The sequence below is a fragment of the Leptodactylus fuscus genome, chromosome 1 (assembly GCF_031893055.1).
Source record: "Leptodactylus fuscus isolate aLepFus1 chromosome 1, aLepFus1.hap2, whole genome shotgun sequence".
NCBI classification, from domain to species: Eukaryota; Metazoa; Chordata; class Amphibia; order Anura; family Leptodactylidae; genus Leptodactylus; species Leptodactylus fuscus.
This window is the reverse complement of record NC_134265.1, coordinates 178,665,957-178,687,279: the sequence shown is the minus strand read 5'-3', so window position 1 is coordinate 178,687,279 and position 21,323 is coordinate 178,665,957. Positions and strand designations below refer to the sequence as shown.

At 41.8% G+C, this 21,323-nt stretch overlaps 1 protein-coding gene across 2 annotated transcripts in view; it reads right to left on the bottom strand.

Moving 5' to 3' along the window:
• SVEP1 (sushi, von Willebrand factor type A, EGF and pentraxin domain containing 1) overlaps nucleotides 1-21,323 on the bottom strand; it is a 260,025-nt gene that overhangs the window by 22,841 nt on the left and 215,861 nt on the right. Inside the window, exons 43-46 of one of the 2 annotated variants that reach the window (XM_075280352.1) lie at nucleotides 14,601-14,774; nucleotides 12,933-13,106; nucleotides 8,609-8,785; nucleotides 6,448-6,618 (exon numbers count right to left, since the gene is read on the bottom strand). In XM_075280352.1, coding sequence (XP_075136453.1) covers nucleotides 6,448-6,618; nucleotides 8,609-8,785; nucleotides 12,933-13,106; nucleotides 14,601-14,774 — 696 coding nt within the window. Of the gene's footprint in view, nucleotides 1-6,447; nucleotides 6,619-8,608; nucleotides 8,786-12,932; nucleotides 13,107-14,600; nucleotides 14,775-21,323 lie in introns of those variants that run through there. The other variant, XM_075280353.1, reaches the window with a different exon arrangement.

Below are 21,323 nucleotides of genomic sequence, written 5' to 3'. Positions count from 1 at the left end.
ATATATTTTCATCTGTTTATTACAAAGAAGCAGAATATTTTTCCATGTAGCTCAATCTACATCTGAAAGCATTATAATTGCAGCAAAACATCTCTGCAGGAACCTGTCACCTTGAACATGCAATTTGATGTGCAGACATTGCTCTAGAGCAGGAGTAATCTAATAGATACATGTATTGTTTTGTAGGAAAAGATTCAGTATGACTTGTAATTCATTCATTTGAATTCCTACTTATTCTGACCTTAGAATTCCAGTGAGTAATCCTACTCTGTGACTGACAGCCATCTCTGTATGCACACTGCTAAGACTGCCAATTGGACTCCTAAGCCCAGAATGAGCAGGAATCAAAATAACATGAATTTTTCACTACAAAACCAATGAACAATCTGTTAAGCGTCTGTCCAGATCAGACTGCATGAGCAATGTGATAGGTTTCCTATAACAAAGTGACGGTAGTAGCATACACAGCTAGGGCTTCTCTATTAACTGAGAAGAATTTAGAGAACCTTTACCTAAAATCAAAAAGACATAGGACATATAAGCCACTGAGTTATCTTTATCCCTTAGGGTTATAAAATATCAGTTCAGCTGTCTCTTAAATATAACTACCTGTCATTAACAAAGGTGACAAAAGAAAACTGCAGCCATTACATCGTCTAGGCTGAGGGGCTTGTCACTTATTATCCTGACTTCAAAAAGATAAATCTGCCTGGTTAAACACTCTTCTTGATGTATTAGCCTTGTATAAAGCATGTCATAACTTCTATGCAAAGGATAGCAATCACAACCAAGCTCGGGAGTGTGCGGGGTGGGTCACAAATTTCAACCACCGCCCCAATACAATGATGTAGTAAATGCCATTTCCTTTTGTCTTTCTATGTAAAATAAAAATCACTGAATGAATTTATAACAAATAAAAGTAATTTCCTGATAAAATATACAGTCCTATGAAAAAGTTTGGGCACCCCTATTAATTTTAATCATTTTTAGTTCTAAATATTTTGGTGTTTGCAGCAGCCATTTCAGTTTGATATATCTAATAACTGATGGACACAGTAATATTTCAGGATTGAAATGAGGTTTATTGTACTAACAGAAAATGTGCAATATGCATTAAACCAAAATTTGACCGGTGCAAAAGTATGGGCACCTCAAAAGAAAAGTGACATTAATATTTAGTAGATCCTCCTTTTGCAGAGATAACAGCCTCTAGTCGCTTCCTGTAGCTTTTAATCAGTTCCTGGATCCTGGATGAAGGGATTTTGGACCATTCCTCTTTACAAAACAATTCAAGTTCAGTTAAGTTTGATGGTCACCGAGCATGGGCAGCCTGCTCTCAAATGATCTGAAAACAAAGATTGTTCAACATAGTTGTACATGGGCAGAATACAAAAAGTTGTCTCAGAGATTTAACCTGTCAGTTTCAACTGTGAGGAACATAGTAAGGAAATGGAAGACCACAGGGACAGTTCTTGTTAAGCCCAGAAGTGGCAGGCCAAGAAAAATATCAGAAAGGCAGAGAAGAAGAATAGTGAGAACAGTCAAGGACAATCCACAGACCACCTCCAAAGAGCTGCAGCATCATCTTGCTGCAGATGGTGTCACTGTGCATCGGTCAACAATACAGCACACTTTGCACTAGGAGAAGCTGTATGGGAGAGTGATGAGAAAGAAGCCGTTTCTGCAAGCACACCACAAACAGAGTCGCCTGAGGTATGCAAAAACACATTTGGACAAGCCTGTGGACTGATGAAACAAAGATTGAGTTGTTTGGTCATACAAAAAGGCGTTATGCATGGCGTCCAAAAAAAAACGCATTCCAAGAAAAACACTTGCTACCCACTGTAAAATTTGGTGGAAGTTCCATCATGCTTTGGGGCTGTGTGGCCAATGCCGGCACCGGGAATCTTGTTAAAGTTGAGGGCCGCATGGATTCCACTCAGTATCAGCAGATTCTTGAGAATAATGTTCAAGAATCAGTGACGAAGTTGAAGTTACGCCGGGGATAGATATTTCAGCAAGACAATGATCCAAAACACCGCTCCAAATCGACTCAGGCATTCATGCAGAGGAACAATTACAATGTTCTGGAATGGCCATCCCAGTCCCCAGACCTGAATATCATTGAACATCTGTGGGATGATTTGATGCGGGCTGTCCATGCTCGGCGACCATCAAACTTAACTGAACTTGAATTGTTTTGTAAAGAGGAATGGTCCAAAATCCCTTCATCCAGGATCCAGGAACTGATTAAAAGCTACAGGAAGCGACTAGAGGCTGTTATCTTTGCAAAAGGAGGATCTACTAGATATTAATGTCACTTTTCTGTTGAGGTGCCCATACTTTTGCACCGGTCAAATTTTGGTTTAATGCATATTGCACATTTTCTGTTAGTACAATAAACCTCATTTCAATCCTGAAATATTACTGTGTCCATCAGTTATTAGATATATAAAACTGAAATGGCTGCTGCAAACACCAAAATATTTAGAACTAAAAATGATTAAGATTAATAGGGGTGCCCAAACTTTTTCATAGGACTGTATGTTGGATTAAAGTGGACCCTTTAGCACCTACAACAAGTCGAGCTGCTTGCATCAATCAATATAGTTACATAGTAGATGAGGTTGGATGAAGACATCAGTCCATCAAGTCCTACCTATAACCCTACAGTCCCCTACAGTGTTGATCCAGGGGAAGGCCAAAAAAAAATAAAAAAAATCCATGAGGCTTATGCCAATTGGCCCATTTTAGGGGAAAAAATTTCTTCCCGACTCCAATAGGTGCCCCTCCATTGATTCCAAAACAGATTACATTTTTTTCTAGACCTCACTGTTCCCAAGCAATCAATGCTGTTAGTTTGGTTTAGTTTGTTGTTAGTTTGGTGTCTGATATACTATTCTGACTCTGTACTGTCAGGAGGGTGGTGTCCGGCAGGGGCAGAGATGGGCTGTGATTCTGAGCTCTGACACTGATTGGAGCTCCGAGTCACACACCCTGCCCGACACTGCCCTTCTGACATCACGGGGCTTAAATATCAGGCATCAAAACTAAGTGTGCTTGTGGTCATGGAATGGTCAGGGCTAGACAAAAATTCCAAATGTGCTGGAGTCAGTGGAGTGGTGGTTAACAGATTCTAAGAACAAGAATTGTTGGAGGGGGTGAAGGGTCCCCTTTAACATGAAAAATTAACCAGTACCAAAGCTACTATTGTTCACCTTTTCCCATTCATTTCTATTTGAGTGTGACTCATATGTTGCAAATGCTGCATAACTCAGATCACACAACATCTTCAACAGCTTCATATGTAACTTGTCTCTGGTTAGGTTCATGTTAGTTGAATTGAATTAACCAAAGCTGCACCATGTTACGGAAGCCTGAGGTCACCTCATAGAATAGAGGACCTGTTATCAGGAACAAAATAATAAATCTGATCATTTCATTCTTGCTGCACCCCTGATCAATTTGGTAAAATTTGTCCACCCATGCCAAAGATTTGTCCCTTGGAAGATTGTTACTAGGGTTGAGCCAATCTTGACTTTTCAGGATCAATTTTAAAATCCGATTTCCGATCATTTTTCATTCGAACCCAATCTCGATCCCAATTCCGATCCCAATGCAAGTCAATGGGATTTTTTTATTAATCGGAGATCGGATTTTAAAAGCAATCCTATTCACTATACAGCATGGAATCTAACAATTGAACGCTTTAATTGTTAGAATCCAGGCTGTGTAGTGAATCACTAAGTAGCCAGAGGATTTTTTTTTAATCCTCTGGCTACTTAATCCCCCCTGGAGTCCACTTACCTCCAGAAATGGCTGCTCCGCTGTTCCAGTGTTCTTCTCGCTGCCACTCCACGCTGCAGTCTTCTTTGCCTCGCTGCTCCCTGCCTCCCATGTTAGGAGAGTGTGAGCGGGTTACAAGCTTGTGGGCGGGTACTGGGAGGGGAGACGTCACGTCTTCCCGCCCTGTACCCACCCACACTCTCCTAGGCCACAAGCCCCGCCTTCCTAGCTCTTTAAACACTAACCTGGGAGGCGGAGCAGTGAGGCAAAGAAGACTGCAGCGTGGAGTGGCAGCGAGAAGAACACCGGAGCAGAGGAGCAGCCATCTCTGGAGGTAAGTAGCTACGAGACATGTTAGTTTAGTCTCCCTTTAGAATGAATGGAGGCAGCCGGCGCGCAGGGGGTTAAGGCTGTGTGCCGGCTGCTTCCATTCATTCCTATGGAACCACAGTGGAGCCTTCACACTGAGTATACACTATATACTCAGTGTGAAGGCTAAGGGGAAATAGTGGGGAAATAATCCTCGATCTCGATCCCACCTAAATAGATCATGCTCGGAATTCCGATCGCGATCGTGAAATTTTCTTGGAATCCGATCTTTTCCGAACACGATCGCTCAACCCTAATTGTTACATAAATTATCTCTTATTGTTCAAGTGGGTGGTATTCTCTATGAGAAAAACAAAAGGTTCCGGTCGACTTGGTGTACAAGGTCTAATTTACATATGATTGTCCAGGGGTCATATCTGTTTAACAGGTAGACAGATATAAAAAATAAAAATGGCAAATTGTTCTGGGGCATGGGAGGAATGAAATCATGTGCTTGGTGACAGGTCCTCTAAGTATCTCAGGTAATAAAGGCTTTTAAGGCATTCTTTATTATTCCATTTATCATTTATCCATATACTCTGATACAAAATATCAAATGGCTCTCCAAAGATCAATCATTTATCCTCTTGCATGTTCCTTTGAGCAGTATACATTTATTTGGAAAGGAAATATGAGTTTTATGGGCTGCAGTTATCATTTTTATTGAGCTGAAATTTGCTGGGGATTTTTTACTGAATGATTCGCAAATGATTAAACACTTTTTACATTATTTTGTGAAATCGAATGCAAATATAAACATGACTTTAGCAATAAAAACTAATATTAGGCTAACAGCAGCGAGCACATTATGCATAAGAGCATGATATAAGGTAAATTATATCCAAAGAACCGTCCTAGAATGTTGCTGGATTTCAGCCTATAAATATAAGCAGGTAAAATGTCCCTGATGTTTACTAAGAATCATCCCGAGCGTCTCACTGCCGGTGGTCTATGCAAATCTAAGGTTTAAGGACATGGTTTTCTTTGTTGTTCTGTCAAACTGCCATTAACTTTTCTGGCATAACTGGTAATTTTTTTTGTTTTCTCAAATATAATGTGCTTTTTATGATGGTATTTTCTGGTATTTGTTGAATGTAAGAGGCGCACGCTTCCCTGCAGATAGGTAATGTCATGGGAGCAGAATTATGCACCAAAGGATGAGACAGTTTAGTCTGCAGTATCACACCCATTATTTGTTATTTATTTATTATGCTTACTTATATAGCGCCATCATATTCCGCAGCGCTTTACAGATATTGACAGTCACTGTCCCATATAGGGCGCACATTCTATATTCCCTATCAGTATGTCTTTGGTGTGTGGGAGGAAACCGGAGTACCTGGAGGAAACCCACGCAAGTACGGGGAGGACATACAAACTCCTTGGCAGGATTTGAACCTAGGACTCCAGTGCTGCAAGGCTGCAGTGCTAACCACTGAGCCACCTGCTGCCCACTGAGCCACCGTGCTGCCCAACACCTCCAAATAATGCACATATTCCACCAGATGGCGAGAATAAAGTGGAGGAGCATAAATAGGAATATTATATTAACTAGTACTGGGGAAATAAGGATGCAAGTGCTGCAAAATATGAAGCATGTCCTATTTTTGTCCACATTTGTGGCACAGTCCATACAAGAGCCATGATTGTGGATGACTGTTGTAATCCGGACAGTAAATCCACTACGATCGTGTGCAGGTGGAGCTTACTTGAGCTGTCACCTCCCACAATCCTGTATTATATACAAGCGATCATATGAATTATAGATGAGTGTCTATTTAGCATAAACCACTAATCAGTGATGTTTTTTGTAAAAAAAAAAAAAAAAAAAAGATTAAATACTCAACTACAACTTGTAATGATTATGAGTGCTGGATCTATTTTTATACTGTATATGGTGCAAGGGTTAAGATCCAACTTGGCAACTTGGACAATGAATTTGAGTGCTGTGAAATCTATATGTAATAATGGCTTTATGGCCACCAATGTAAATTATTAAATCAGAAATCTCCTGTAGTCCCATAGAGAATGAATGGAGTGGCATTGTGCAACTTGCCACTGCAGTCACCAAGACCCGTTCTTGAGATCGATGTGGGTCACAGTGGTCGAACTTCTACCAATCACCAAGTTATGATCTATGACGTGGATAGGTGAAGTCTCACTTTGGTAACACAACCCCTTAAATCTGCCTAGCTAAACTTAAAAAAAGAGCAGTTGTATAATTTAGTTAATTTACAAAATACTTATATATAATACTTCATATTTCAATATTCATAAACCATTCTACAATACCTTTGCAGGAAGGAGGTGAAGTCCATGTCTGATTTTCTAAGCAAACACTCCTAAATGACCCTTCTAACATGTATCCGCTGTAACAAGAATATGTTACCATGTCTCCGTAATGATGAAACAATCCTCGGATCATTGCATTTTGCACGCGAATAGGTGGACCACAAGATATTTCTTTAAAAAAATACAAAGAATCTTTAAGCTTCATTCTTCAGTTTAACATCTTTCTTGATGAACAAGGCAAACAACATGAACCTGGCCAATACTATATACATACAGCACCAGCAATTTACAGTGAGAGATATTAATGGCGTTTAATTTTTGATGTTGAAGGATGTTGACTGTAGGCATCAGGTATTTGGTCAACATATGGAACTTTTTGGGTGCTGTTTGGTCTTATGTGTGTAGCAGAACCACGGCAGGCTCTTGTTAGTGTACAAAAAGTTTATGTCATTTAATTTAATCCAAAAATAAGATCATCCACCAATGTACATCAAATTTCAAATAGTATCAGGGCTCGTTCACATCTGCGTCGCCCTCTCCGTACTGCAGGTTTCCGTTTCCTGCCTAAAACAGAGGCAGGAGACGGAAACCTGCTGGAGTCTCTCTCACCCATTCATTTGAATGGGTGAGAGAGATGTCCGGCCGTGAGCGGTGGTGAGCGTTTTGCGCTCTCCGCCGCGAAACCGGGTTTTATAATCCAGACACAGAATCGGACATGCAGTACTCTGTGTCCGGATAAAAAAATCCGGTTTCGCGGCGAAGAGCATAAAACGCTCACCGCTGCTCACGGCCGGACCCGGTCTGTGCTTTCCGTCTTCTGGCATGCAGAAGACGGAAAGCACAGAACGGAAAGAAGAACGTAGGTGTGAACCTAGCGTTAGCAGTATATCAAGGCAATGTTTCGGTCAATAGTATGACCCTTTTTAAGCCCATTCTGCTTGTGATCTTGATCCAAGAATAGTGGTGACCAGCTGAGCAGGGGTTACATAGAACCCTCCTAATGTTAGCCACAATCCCTGGGTCACTTTCAAAAGCAATTTAGCTACAGATATATCTGGATTGGAGAATCCTTCCACTTACATCCCAATATTTAAGAGTTTGGTACCATTGTTTCACCACAGTTTGGTCTTATGTGACCATGTGAATGTAGACATGTGGACACATACTATAAAATGGATTTCTAATACTTAAAACTAGATGTTAATTTTGGATCCTGATATGAATGTGTTCACACTGCTTATATCTTAGTAGTGTCATTTATCGTTTCCTGTTGTTGTTAGGAAACCCTGGAACCGGGACACGAGACAGTGAGCCCTAGGCTTATGCCCCCCGCTCTCCCTTCCTATTGCCAGGCCCTATGCTACGTAATAGGCGGCAACCACGAGGACAGTCCCTCCCTGAGTATGTGACACACAAAACGCAGACAAGACGAACAACAACAATGGGAAGTCAACTTAGCCAAGGGTCAGTAACAGTCGGGCAATACAGTACCAAATCGGAGTCCAAAAAGAGAAGTCAGTGAGGAAAGCCAAAGGTCAAGTATAATAGAGTAATCAAAAACAGCGAAAGTCAGATAAGGTATGCGCACGGCAATAGCAAGCGCTGGTGTGAATAGGAACCAAGGTTAAATAGGGAGGAAAAATCCGCCCATGGAGTTGACAGGAAGGCAGCTGTCAATCACAGAGCAAGGCCAGATTAACCTTTAGAGGATCAGAGCAAACTGAAGGTGAAGGAGATGGGTGTGGTGGAAAATCAATTACCAAGGTGAAAGAATAGGGCAGTGTTCAGACAGAGAAAGGAGAACCAAACGGAAAAAAATCACAACTGAACACATCTCCTGCGCCGCAGCATGCGGCCGGATGTTACAGTTGTCTTCTTGTATTCATTCATGTCAATCCAAGGGACCCTTTTTTGTCTCCTCACTTAAACAAGTAAAGTCTGTATTCTGTATAACATATGTACATGATAGAGTGAAGGTTCTTCTTGCATGGGACTTGCTCTAGCCAGAGATGAGAACAGAAATTGTAGGTTATGCAGTACTGTGGTTGCCCATTTTAGCAACTGGACCCAAGGAGATCAGCAGATTGCCTGAGTGCAGTAGTAAGTAAATCTTTTTGTACATAATCCATTGACTTACATGATTTTACAGGATGAGACTTACTTTCGCATTTGGAATTTGTTTCTGTCCAGGTTAAATCCGCATTGCATGTTATAATGGATTGGCCAATAAGACGATAGCCCTTTCGACATTTTATAGACAATTGTTGGCCAACATGGAATTCAGTTTCAGTCAGAAGAGCGTTGTCAGGAATCACAAATGGCACAGGGCAAGGGTTTGCTGATGGAAAAAAATATATATAAAGGTTACTGATAAAACACAATGATATATAGTCATTAAACTCTCTTTATTTATGCTGCTATAATTAATTCCTTGGATTGATCTTTGATAGTTTGCCTTGATCAGCTTTAGTGCAAATGTAATAAAGCAATTTTTTTTCAGATACATCAGAATTTTTTTCAGATACACAAATAAAACAAAAAATCTTCGAGCTGCTTCATTACGCTGTGAATATATTATATTATGTGGGAAGGATTCATTTACCCTAATGTATCCTAATGAAGTACATGAACAGGAACTGTCTTCATAAGTCCTCCTCTTTAAAAATAGATGATCACCCTAGAATGCCTTTTTTTTTTTTTTTTTTTTAATCAAAATAGGTTTAACCTTTTTTTCTTTAGTAATCTGGTGTTTCTGATATAAAGCTCAATATTCCCTGCATTACAAATAGCTTCAGTTATCCAGCAAGAATACGTTTTAAATAGAGATGAGCGAGTAGTATTCGATCGAGTAGGTATTCGATCGAATACTACGGTATTCGAAATACTCGTACTTGATCGAGTACCACTCGCTATTTGAATGGAAAAGTTTGATGCAGAACCAGCATTGATTGGCCGAGTGCTATACAGTCGGCCAATCAATGCTGGTTCTTCTCCTACCTTTAGAAGTCTTCTCCGTGCAGCTACCCCGCAGCGTCTTCCGGCTCTGAATTCACTCTGCCAGGCATCGGGCCTGGGCAAAGCCGACTGCGCATGCCCACTTGTAGTGCAGGCATGCGCAGTCGGCTCTGTCCAAGCCCGATGCCTGGCAGAGTGAATTCAGAGCCGGAAGACGCCGCGGGGACGCTGCGTAGGGAGAAGAATCCAGCCCGACCCTCACTCATGGACTTGGTAAGTATAATTTGATCGAACGTTGCCCACCCCTGAAATGAGCATTTTCCCCCCAAAGAGTATAATAGGATCCGATATTCGAGTAGTCGAATATTGAGGGGCTACTCGAAATGAATATCGAATCTCGAACATTTTACTGTTCGCTCATCTCTAGTTTTAACCCTAGAACGCATGACATTAAAAATATACATATTAATGTATTGGGGCCTTTTAGGCCACCATGCAAATAATATAGAAAAACACACTTAAATAACTTTCACAAGTTTTTTTCAAAATTGCTAAATTAAATTATGAATAGTGGACAAAATTTTAATTAATAATTTTTAATTATAATTTCTCACCGAAAACACCAAAAAATCTTTTTTTTTTTTTTTTTTTTTTTTAAATTTCACACAAAGATATGAAAACACACACTTTTCTATTATATTAGTCTTCCAAACAATTCTGACATGTTATTTTTTCAGAAGATTGTTCTTTGCAAACATTTTCCTTACAAGTGGAACAATATCGCTCAGTTTTCCTCTCTATGTTTCTTGGACACATGAAGCAACGCTTTCATTTTCTCTCTCCTGGCTCTGGAATAATCTGAAACTGTTTCATTGCTTTTTTAGTTTGCTTTGGCAAGCATTTCAAGTCGCTTCGCTCTATCATGTGAGGAATTACAATGAATCAGACTTCTCCTCAACAGCTTATCTTATCACAGGTCCTTCAGCAATTAGCTCACAGGGTATACTGTCATCAGTACTCTATACACAGCTCATTACTGTGTTCAGAAGGACCTGAGATGATGTCATGGCCTTATCAATCCCTCCAAAAATCACATAGACAAAAAGGACCAGGCCTCAGGAATTGTGCTTCCACCACAGATTAGTCCAAAACGGCTTTATTTACCGGGCAATAACAGTATGCGTTTCGGGCTTCAAACAGCCCTTTATCAAGTGTGAAATGCTGTACAGCTGTGCCAGATGCTGGGTGTCTACAAACACCTTGGGGTGTCCTGGAATTTTTGCTGCTCAACCCTCCCCACAAAGAGAGGAACCCTCTGCTGATCGGTTCCAGTGCTCCATAAATGGTTGTGAATGTACAACCACACTAGGTGAGAACCTGTCCGCTCTAAAATACCAATATTTGAAACCTGATATACTACACTATAGGCTGCTTGGTGTTGTCTCTTGTGTTTTTGAGCTCCAAAAATCATATGACATCCTCACATGTTATTATCCACACCCTGGCCCCTTCACCAGCATTACTGAGTACAAATAAAGAAACTTGAGACACAAACACTACATAAAAAATAGTGGGGGCCTAAAAGGCCCCCAATCCGTACAGATGCAGTTTTCACCAAACAAGCACTGTTACACCAAAATGCCTATGAAAGAAATTATATGAACAACTGGATATTGTCAACAACGACATACTTGTGGAATACCTGGAGTTTCAAAATTCTATCTAAAGTAATTTTGCAGATAATAGCAAAAATGTAATCATGGAGGCCTAAAAGGCTCCCAACATGCATTCTTGGGTTTTAAATCTATCACTACTGGATTCAATTAAATTTCGGAAAATTCTTTGGCTTCTAAAAATGGATAATGATTCTAAACACACGTCTGAATCCACCATAGACTACCTAGAAAACTGCAAGCTAAAGTTTTAACATGGCCTTCACAGAACCCTGATCTGAACATCATTGAAAATCTGTGGCTAGACCTCAAAAGAGCAGTGTCATCTTTAATGTTATGCCTTTTGAAGATCACTTTAGCTCCATCTGCCCAACTGTTCACAATAACAGTTATTTTGACCACCTATCAGCTTGAGTTATTTTTTACATTGAAGTCCAAGGAGAGGAGAAGGATGCTGCTAGAAATGACACAAAAATAACTGCAGCTTCCAAACTCTGCTACACTTTGAGTGAGGGAGCTCCTCTGAAACTTCCATCTTTCAAGATAGAACAACCACTGCCACAATAAGGCAATTACCCAGCTCCCTCCCTAGACTTTGATGTAAGGTTGAATACAGAGACTTCTGTACAAATAAACTGTGAAGTGAAGATAAGCAGGGAGCAGTCTAATAAGTACTATTTATCTCTGAAAAGTGAAATCACGGCCACAAAATAACGCGGCGTATACGAGACTAACTCCCATTGAAATCAATGGGAGCGTATACGGCGCTCAAAATCCCACACGGCGTATACGTGCCAGGTCACGCAGCACGTTACTCCGTGTGAATGCACCCATAGTTATATATTTATGAAAAGTTAATAAAAAATTAACATGAATTATCTGCTTCATGACAAACTTTTTTTTCAATGTCTTTTGGATAATTTGTTTTATTTACAAATTCTGCATGAAAAACCATTTCTAATCAATGTCATATTTCTACAGTATTATTCATGATCCTATTAAAATATAATAATAATTAGAGATGAGCGAGTAGTGTTCGATTGAGTAGGTGTTCGATCGAATACTACGGTATTCGAAATACTTGTACTCGATCGAACACTACTAGCTGTTCGAAGTTTAAGGTTCAATGCAGAACCAGCGTTGATTGGCAGAATGCTATACATTCTGCCAATCAACGCTGGTTCTTCTCTTACCTTTAGAAGTCTTCTCCGTGCAGCATCCCCATGTCTTCTTCCGGGTGGAATTCACTCTGCCTAGGCATCCAGCCTAGGCAGAGCCGTCTGCGAATGCGCGGGCATGCCCTCGGATGCGCAGTCGGCTCTGCCTAGGCCCCGATGCCTAGGCAGAGTGAATTCCACCCGGAAGAAGACACGGGGATGCTGCGCAAGGAGAAGACTTCAAGGAGAATCCAGCCCGACCGTCACTCGTGGGCTTGGTAAGTATAATGTTATCGAATGTTGCGTACCCCTGAAACGAGCATTTCCCCCCATAGGCTATAATGGGGTTCAAAATCCGTTCGAACAGTCAAACAGTGTGCGGCTGTTCGAATCGGATTTCGAACCTCGGACATTTTAGTGTTCGCTCATCTCTAATAATAATCCTTTATAAAAACCTTCTCAGCCATTTATCTGTTTGTGTGCCTGACAAACAGGACAGATATATAGACATTCATTATTATAATATAGATTAGCACTATATTCAAGATCAATGCAATATGGATCTTAAATATGATTGACTAAATGAGGCTAACTAGTCAGCTTTATATGTGTTCCACCCATTGTATCTTTACATGACTGTGTAGACCTGAAACAGGCAGGGATTTGTATGAAAAATAGGTATGATAAAATAAACACACACGTTTACAGAAAGGCGCAGGATGGCTCCAGTTTCCATTTTTTGTGCATTTGGCAAAGTCTTCTCCCTCCATAGTATAGCCGTTGTTACAGTGGTACGTAACAGTGCTTCCAACTGTACCATTCTTATATTCAACATGCCCGTTTTCTAAATCAGTTGGGATTTCACATTTTATCTCTGTAAAAAAAAAAAAAAAAAAAGCTTGGCTTTAGAGCACTGAACATACAATATCTAGCTAAACTGGTTTCGACATGACTGTTTTTTGGAGAAAAAATGTGTGCCAGCAGCTTTCTATCATTTCTCTATTCAGAACTTATGTGTGCTCTATCAAGCCAAGGGTGCATCTGTATGGGGATACTGGGGCAGATTTATTAAAACAGTCTCAAAGCACAACTGTCTTAGTTTCCCATAGAAATCACAGCACAACTTTCATTTTTTTAGGTGCAGAATACAGAATCAAAGTTGAAATAGAATTGGTTTCTTTGGGCAACTAAGACAGTTTTGCTTTTAGACCATTTTAATAACTCTGCCCCGTTGAGTAGACTGATAAATACAAATCATTTTGGCGAGACTCCAGTAAGCAATCCTGCAGTTATTACTGTATGCACATTAACATACTGAAGACTGTCAAGTATTGAGTTAAACCCTTAACTGGGATTTAAATTAATACAGTACAAGTAATAGTACAGCAGATGTCACGTATTTAAATATGTCGGATGCTCAGAAGCAGTCACCATAACTGCTGGGTCTCTGCTATATTATACAATATACTAATGCCCACATTCAATGCCCGCACTGATCATGGGTACTGATAATGGTGCCATTTTCTATCACCACCATTTTGGTGCAGATCATTCTGGAACAAGTTCTGGGGCCAGCGATCCATTGCCATTATAATTGGGAACCTAGTGAAGGCTCTAAGGCTTTTCTGGCATTATCTTCTACTACAGGCCTCTCTGTTTAGTGGGGGTCTAAAAAATACAGTAAAAAAAAAAATTGAAAAAATTAAAATTCAAATCACTTGCCTTTTCCTAGAACACATATAAGGCCGGGAAATGCTGGTGTTTTCCGTATAAGTATAATTGAAACAGAAAGTCCACAGAGGAAAATTCTGTGGACTTTCTGTAAAAAGCGCAGCAGGAAAAACCGCAATGCGTTTCTGTTACAGTTTTCACGCAGAGCTTTTTGGCTGCGGCTTGCTATATGAAACACATACACATTATGTATTCCTGTGTCCAAAAACACACAGTCTACAAACTTAGAAAAAAAAAAAAAATAAAAAATCCCCATACGATGATATCTGTTGCAGGCAAAAAAAAAAGTAGGAACTACAGTTTTTGGTTTTTTTTGCTGTTTGTCTCTCATATAAATTTGAATAATAAACAAAGAACTATACATTCCCCAAAATGGCATAACTTAAAAGTAGAAAAAAGACAAATGTCAAGAATTTTTTTTATTTTTTATTTTTTGCAAAGTTTTGGATTTCAAGGGGTTAAAACATAAAACTATATGAATTTGGTTTTCCTATAAAACCACAGACAGTATCAGTCAGCTATCTGGCTGGTCATGAATAGGACACCATATTCAATATAACAGCTTCCCTTCCATGTTAAAGTGATGCAGTATACTAAATAGCCATAAATATTGCTTTATTTAATTACAATTACCTACCTTTACATTGTGGCAGAGGTTGGCTCCATTTTCCATCAGCCAGACATGTTATATTCTGTGTCCCAATAAGATGATATCCATTATTACAAATAAATAGAACATAATCCTTGTATTTATTTCCAGTTGGAATGGAAATAGCATTTTGTACAGATGGATAAAGCCCACACACGACCCCTAAAACCAACAAAGCAGCAAAACAAAGTTTTTGTCAATTACAAATCAGTAAGGCTATGTTAATATAGCAGACTTCTCCTTGATCCTCTTAAATATAACTTATTGTCTCCCTGAAACCCAGTGGCTTTTAGTATTTGAAGTGATATCCCTGCGCCAGCTGTTACCTCAGTGCTGTCCCGAGTCCTAATGTGTCTATGAAGTATATATGCTGCTTCTTCTCCTCCTTCTTTTTCCTAAAGCTCAGTTTGGAAACAAAATAATCCATGATATTTCCCCCATTTAAACCCACCACCTTACCAGAATTATTAAACATAGTTCACTAGTCTCCATTCTAGCTGAGCTCACATGTCCACTGTCTTGAGATAACCTTAAAATCTGCCCTATACAGTCATGGTCGTAACTGTTGGCTCTGCTTTCCAGAAAATGAAGTATTTCTCCCAGAAAATTGTATTTACACAAGCCTTGTTATATACATGTTTATATCCTTTGTGTGTATTGGAACAACACAAAATAACAAAAGCAAAAAGGCAAATTGGACATAATTTCACACAAAACTCCAAAAATTGGCTTGACAAAATTGTTGGCATTTTTTTAAAAAATTGTGGGTAAATACCTTTGTTTCAAGCATTTGATGCTCATTCAAACTCACTTGTGGCAAGTAACAGGTGTGGGCAATATAAAAATCACAAGAGATACCAGATTAAAAGGAGAGAAGTTGAATCAATCCCTGTGTATCCGTGTGTGCCACACTAAGCATGAAGAACATAATAAAGAAAACTATCGGAGGACTTGAGAACCAGACTTGTGGAAACATATCATCATCTCAAGTCCATCTACACAGGTCTTAAAGTTCCTTTGTCAATGGTGTACAACAGAATCAAGAAGTTTACAACCCATGACACTGTGGTTAATCTCACTGGATATGGATGGAAGAGAAAAATTGATGAAAGGTTGCAAGGCAGGATAGTCCGGATGGTGGATAAGCAGCCCAATCAAGTTCTAAAGAAATGGTGGAGGTTCAAAGATTTTTGGGGTTCTTTTGCAGCCTCTGGCACTAGGTGCATTGACTGTGTGCAAGGCATAATGAAATTTGTAGACCACCAATGGATTTTGGGCCACACATTGCGACCCAATGTCAGAAAGCTGGGTTTGCGAAACATACTTCAAAAAGCACCCAGAAATGGATGTAAACAAAGCGCTGGAGAGTTCTGAAGTGACCAGCATTGAGGCCGGATCTAAATCCCATTGAATACTTGTGGAGAGATCTTAAAATTGCTGTTGGGTTAAGCAACCTTCAAATATGAGAGACCTGGAGCAGTTTACAAAGGAAGAGTGGACCACAATTCCATTCGAGAAGTGTAAGAAACTTGTTGATGCTTATAGGAAGTGATACATTTCAATTATTTTTTCCAAAGGGCATGCAACCAAATATTAAAGTTGAAGGTGCTAGTAATTTTGTCTGGCTCATACCTCATAGATTGTAAGCTCCTGTGAGCAGGGCCCTTAGTCCCATTGTGTTAATTGACTATTACTCTTTAATGTATCTTTTTGTCTGTACTAGAGATGAGCGAACACTGTTCGGATCAGCCGATCCGAACAGCACGCTTCCATAAAAACTAATGGAAGCACCTGGCACGTACGCTTTGTCGACAGGCGGTCGCTTAACCCCCCGCGTGCCGGCCGCTTCCATTCATTTCTATGGGAGCGTGTTGTGAGCGTGCTGTTCCGAACGGCTGTTCTGAACAGTGTTCGCTCATCTCTAGTCTGTACTTAAACCCTACAATTTGGAAAGTACTATCTAAATAAAATGTATTATTATTATTTTGGAGTTTTGCATGAAATTATATCATTTTTTGCTTTTTTATTCCCTATATGTTTGTGTTGCTTAAATACGCACACAGGAATTAACAAAGTATATGACAAAACATGTTTAATTGTGTTCATTTTCTTGGAGAAATACTTCATGTTCTGGAGAGATTTCAGTGGTGCCAACACATACAGCCATGACTGTATCTATAGTAGTACATCAGTGTAGTACAGTAGTGTTTAACACCCCTAGCTCAAAAGATTTATCCATTCCTTCCTTGGCTTTTAGTTAGCTAAAATGTCACTACGTGTCTTCATCATCACCCATTTAGACATCTATGGCATCTCATTTAAGACTGAGTTCACATGGGGATTTTTGGACCAGATTTTCAGAATCCAGTAAAAAAAAAAAAGCCTCCCATTGACTTCAATGGTAGCCGTTCACTTCTTTTTTCCTCTAGAGGTTTTGTGCCGCTTGTAGAAAAAAGAAGCGACCTGCCCTTTCTTGCCCTGGATTCCCGCGGCGGAATCCAGTGCAGCATTCATGGCGCAACACCTCCCTCCCGACTAGGCCCTTTCATTTGCGCCTAATCTGGAGCGGAATTCCGTCCCTAGCCGTTTATTGGACCGGATTCTGAGTCGGCCTCCATGTCAAAGTCCGGTCCAAAAATTCCCATGTGAACCCAGCCTATCATTCTTTCACTGCTCCAATCCACCCTTAACTCCACTGGTTAATCTAAATAAATGTAATAGTCAATAAATGGTTTTTCATATTAAGTTAACAAAAGTTCATTTACAGCTAGCAAAAAGGTTTTTTTGTGGTAATGCTACGTGCATAGTGCATATGCCAGTCACTTAGTGTGGCAGCAAAAAATTTACAAAGGGACCAACTCTACTAATGCAAGATTTGGGGTGAAAAACATCCTTCATCGCAACGGAGCAGCAGAATGTTACTATCAGGTAAGAATATATATATATATATATATATATATATATATATATATATATATATATATATACACATATATATATATATATTTATATATATATATATATATATATATATATAAGCTATACGTACACATGCAAGTTATGCACATTATTACAATAGTATATATATACTGACAAGGAAAAGGGTAACAATTAGAGATGAGCGAACACTAAAATGTTCGAGGTTCGAAATTCGATTCGAACAGCCGCTCACTGTTCGAGTGTTCGAATGGGTTTCGAACCCCATTATAGTCTATGGGGAACATATACTCGTTAAGGGGGAAACCCAAATTCGTGTCTGGAGGGTCACCAAGTCCACTATGACACCCCAGGAAATGATACCAACACCCTGGAATGACACTGGGACAGCAGGGGAAGCATGTCTGGGGGCATAAAAGTCACTTTATTTCATGGAAATCCCTGTCAGTTTGCGATTTTCGCAAGCTAACTTTTCCTCATAGAAATGCATTGGCCAGTGCTGATTGGCCAGAGTACGGAACTCGACCAATCAGCTCTGGCTCTGCTGGAGGAGGTGGAGTCTAAGATCGCTCCACACCAGTCTCCATTCAGGTCCGACCTTAGACTCCGCCTCCTCCGGCAGAGCCAGCGCTGATTGGCCGAAGGCTGGCCAATGCATTCCTATGCGAATGCAGAGACTTAGCAGTGCTGAGCCATTTCTGCTCAACTACACATCTGATGCACACTCGGCACTGCTACATCAGATGTAGCAATCTGATGTAGCAGAGCCGAGGGTGCACTAGAACCCCTGTGCAAACTCAGTTCACGCTAATAGAATGCATTGGCCAGCGCTGATTGGCCAATGCATTCTATTAGCCCGATGGAGTAGAGCTGAATGTGTGTGCTAAGCACACACATTCAGCTCTACTTCATCGGGCTAATAGAATGCATTGGCCAGCGCTGATTGGCCAGAGTACGGAACTCGACCAATCAGCGCTGGCTCTGCTGGAGGAGGCGGAGTCTAAGATCGCTCCACACCAGTCTCCATTCAGGTCCGACATTAGACTCCGCCTCCTCCGGCAGAGCCAGCGCTGATTGGCCGAAGGCTGGCCAATGCATTCCTATGCGAATGCAGAGACTTAGCAGTGCTGAGCCATTTCTGCTCAACTACACATCTGATGCACACTCGGCACTGCTACATCAGATGTAGCAATCTGATGTAGCAGAGCCGAGGGTGCACTAGAACCCCTGTGCAAACTCAGTTCATGCTAATAGAATGCATTGGCCAGCGCTGATTGGCCAATGCATTCTATTAGCCCGATGAAGTAGAGCTGAATGTGTGTGCTAAGCACACATATTCAGCTCTACTTCATTGGGCTAATAGAATGCATTGGCCAGCGCTGATTGGCCAGAGTACGGAACTCGACCAATCAGCGCTGGCTCTGCTGGAGGAGGCGGAGTCTAAGATCACTCCACACCAGTCTCCATTCAGGTCCGACCTTAGACTCCGCCTCCTCCAGCAGAGCCAGCGCTGATTGGCCGAATTCCGTACTCTGGCCAATCAGTGCTGGCCAATGCATTCTATTGGCGTGATGAAGCAGTGCTGAATGTGTGTGTTTAGCTCAACTACACCGGTGGAGTAGTTGAGCTAAGCACACAGATTCAGCTCTGCTTCAATCAGCGCTGGCCAATGCATTCTATTAGCTTGATGAAGCAGAGTGTACACAAGGGTTGAAGCGCACCCTCGGCTCTGATGTAGCAGAGCCGAGGCTGCACAAGGGTTAAAGCGCACCCTCGGCTCTGATGTAGAAGAGCCGGGGGTGCACAAGGGTTCAAGCGCACCCTCGGCTCTGATGTAGCAGAGCCGAGGCTGCACAAGGGTTCAAGCGCACCCTCGGCTCTGATGTAGCAGAGCCGAGGCTGCACAAGGGTTCAAGCGCACCCTCGGCTCTGATGTAGCAGAGCCGAGGGTGCACAAGGGTTCAAGCGCACCCTCGGCTCTGATGTAGCAGAGCCGAGGCTGCACAAGGGTTCAAGCGCACCCTCGGCTCTGATGTAGCAGAGCCGAGGCTGCACAAGGGTTCAAGCGCACCCTCGGCTCTGATGTAGCAGAGCCGAGGGTGCACTTGAACCCTTGTGCAGCCTCGGCTCTGCTACATCAGAGCCGAGGGTGCGCTTGAACCCTTGTGCACACTCTGCTTCATCAAGCTAATAGAATGCATTGGCCAGCGCTGATTGAAGCAGAGCTGAATCTGTGTGCTTAGCTCAACTACTCCACCGGTGTAGTTGAGCTAAACACACACATTCAGCACTGCTTCATCACGCCAATAGAATGCATTGGCCAGCACTGATTGGCCAGAGTACGGAATTCGGCCAATCAGCGCTGGCTCTGCTGGAGGAGGCGGAGTCTAAGGTCGGACCTGAATGGAGACTGGTGTGGAGCGATCTTAGATTCCGCCTCCTCCAGCAGAGCCAGCGCTGATTGGTCGAGTTCCGTACTCTGGCCAATCAGCGCTGGCCAATGCATTCTATTAGCCCGATGAAGTAGAGCTGAATGTGTGTGCTTAGCACACACATTCAGCTCTACTTCATCGGGCTAATAGAATGCATTGGCCAATCAGCGCTGGCCAATGCATTCTATTAGCGTGAACTGAGTTTGCACAGGGGTTCTAGTGCACCCTCGGCTCTGCTACATCAGATTGCTACATCTGATGTAGCAGTGCCGAGTGTGCATCAGATGTGTAGTTGAGCAGAAATGGCTCAGCACTGCTAAGTCTCTGCATTCGCATAGGAATGCATTGGCCAGTCTTCGGCCAATCAGCGCTGGCTCTGCCGGAGGAGGCGGAGTCTAAGGTCGGACCTGAATGGAGACTGGTGTGGAGCGATCTTAGACTCCGCCTCCTCCAGCAGAGCCAGCGCTGATTGGCCAAATTCCGTACTCTGGCCAATCAGCACTGGCTAATGCATTGTATTGGCGTGATGAAGCAGTGCTGAATGTGTGTGTTTAGCTCAACTACACCGGTGGAGTAGTTGAGCTAAGCACACAGATTCAGCTCTGCTTCAATCAGCGCTGGCCAATGCATTCTATTAGCTTGATGAAGCAGAGTGTGCACAAGGGTTGAAGCACACCCTCGGCTCTGATGTAGCAGAGCCGAGGCTGCACAAGGGTTCAAGCGCACCCTCGGCTCTGATGTAGCAGAGCCGAGGGTGCGCAAGGGTTCAAGCGCACCCTTGGCTCTGCTACATCAGAGCCGAGGGTGCGCTTGAACCCTTGTGCACACTCTGCTTCATCAAGCTAATAGAATACATTGGCCAGCGCTGATTGAAGCAGAGCTGAATCTGTGTGCTTAGCTCAACTACTCCACCGGTGTAGTTGAGCTAAACACACACATTCAGCACTGCTTCATCACGCCAATAGAATGCATTGGCCAGCACTGATTGGCCAGAGTACGGAATTCGGCCAATCAGCGCTGGCCAATGCATCCCTATGGGAAAAAGTTTATCTCACAAAAATCACAATTACACACCCGATAGAGCCCCAAAAAGTTATTTTTAATAACATTCCCCCCTAAATAAAGGTTATCCCTAGCTATCCCTGCCTGTACAGCTATCCCTGTCTCATAGTCACAAAGTTCACATTCTCATATGACCCGGATTTGAAATCCACTATTCGTCTAAAATGGAGGTCACCTGATTTCGGCAGCCAATGACTTTTTCCAATTTTTTTCAATGCCCCCGGTGTCGTAGTTCCTGTCCCACCTCCCCTGCGCTGTTATTGGTGCAAAAAAGGCGCCA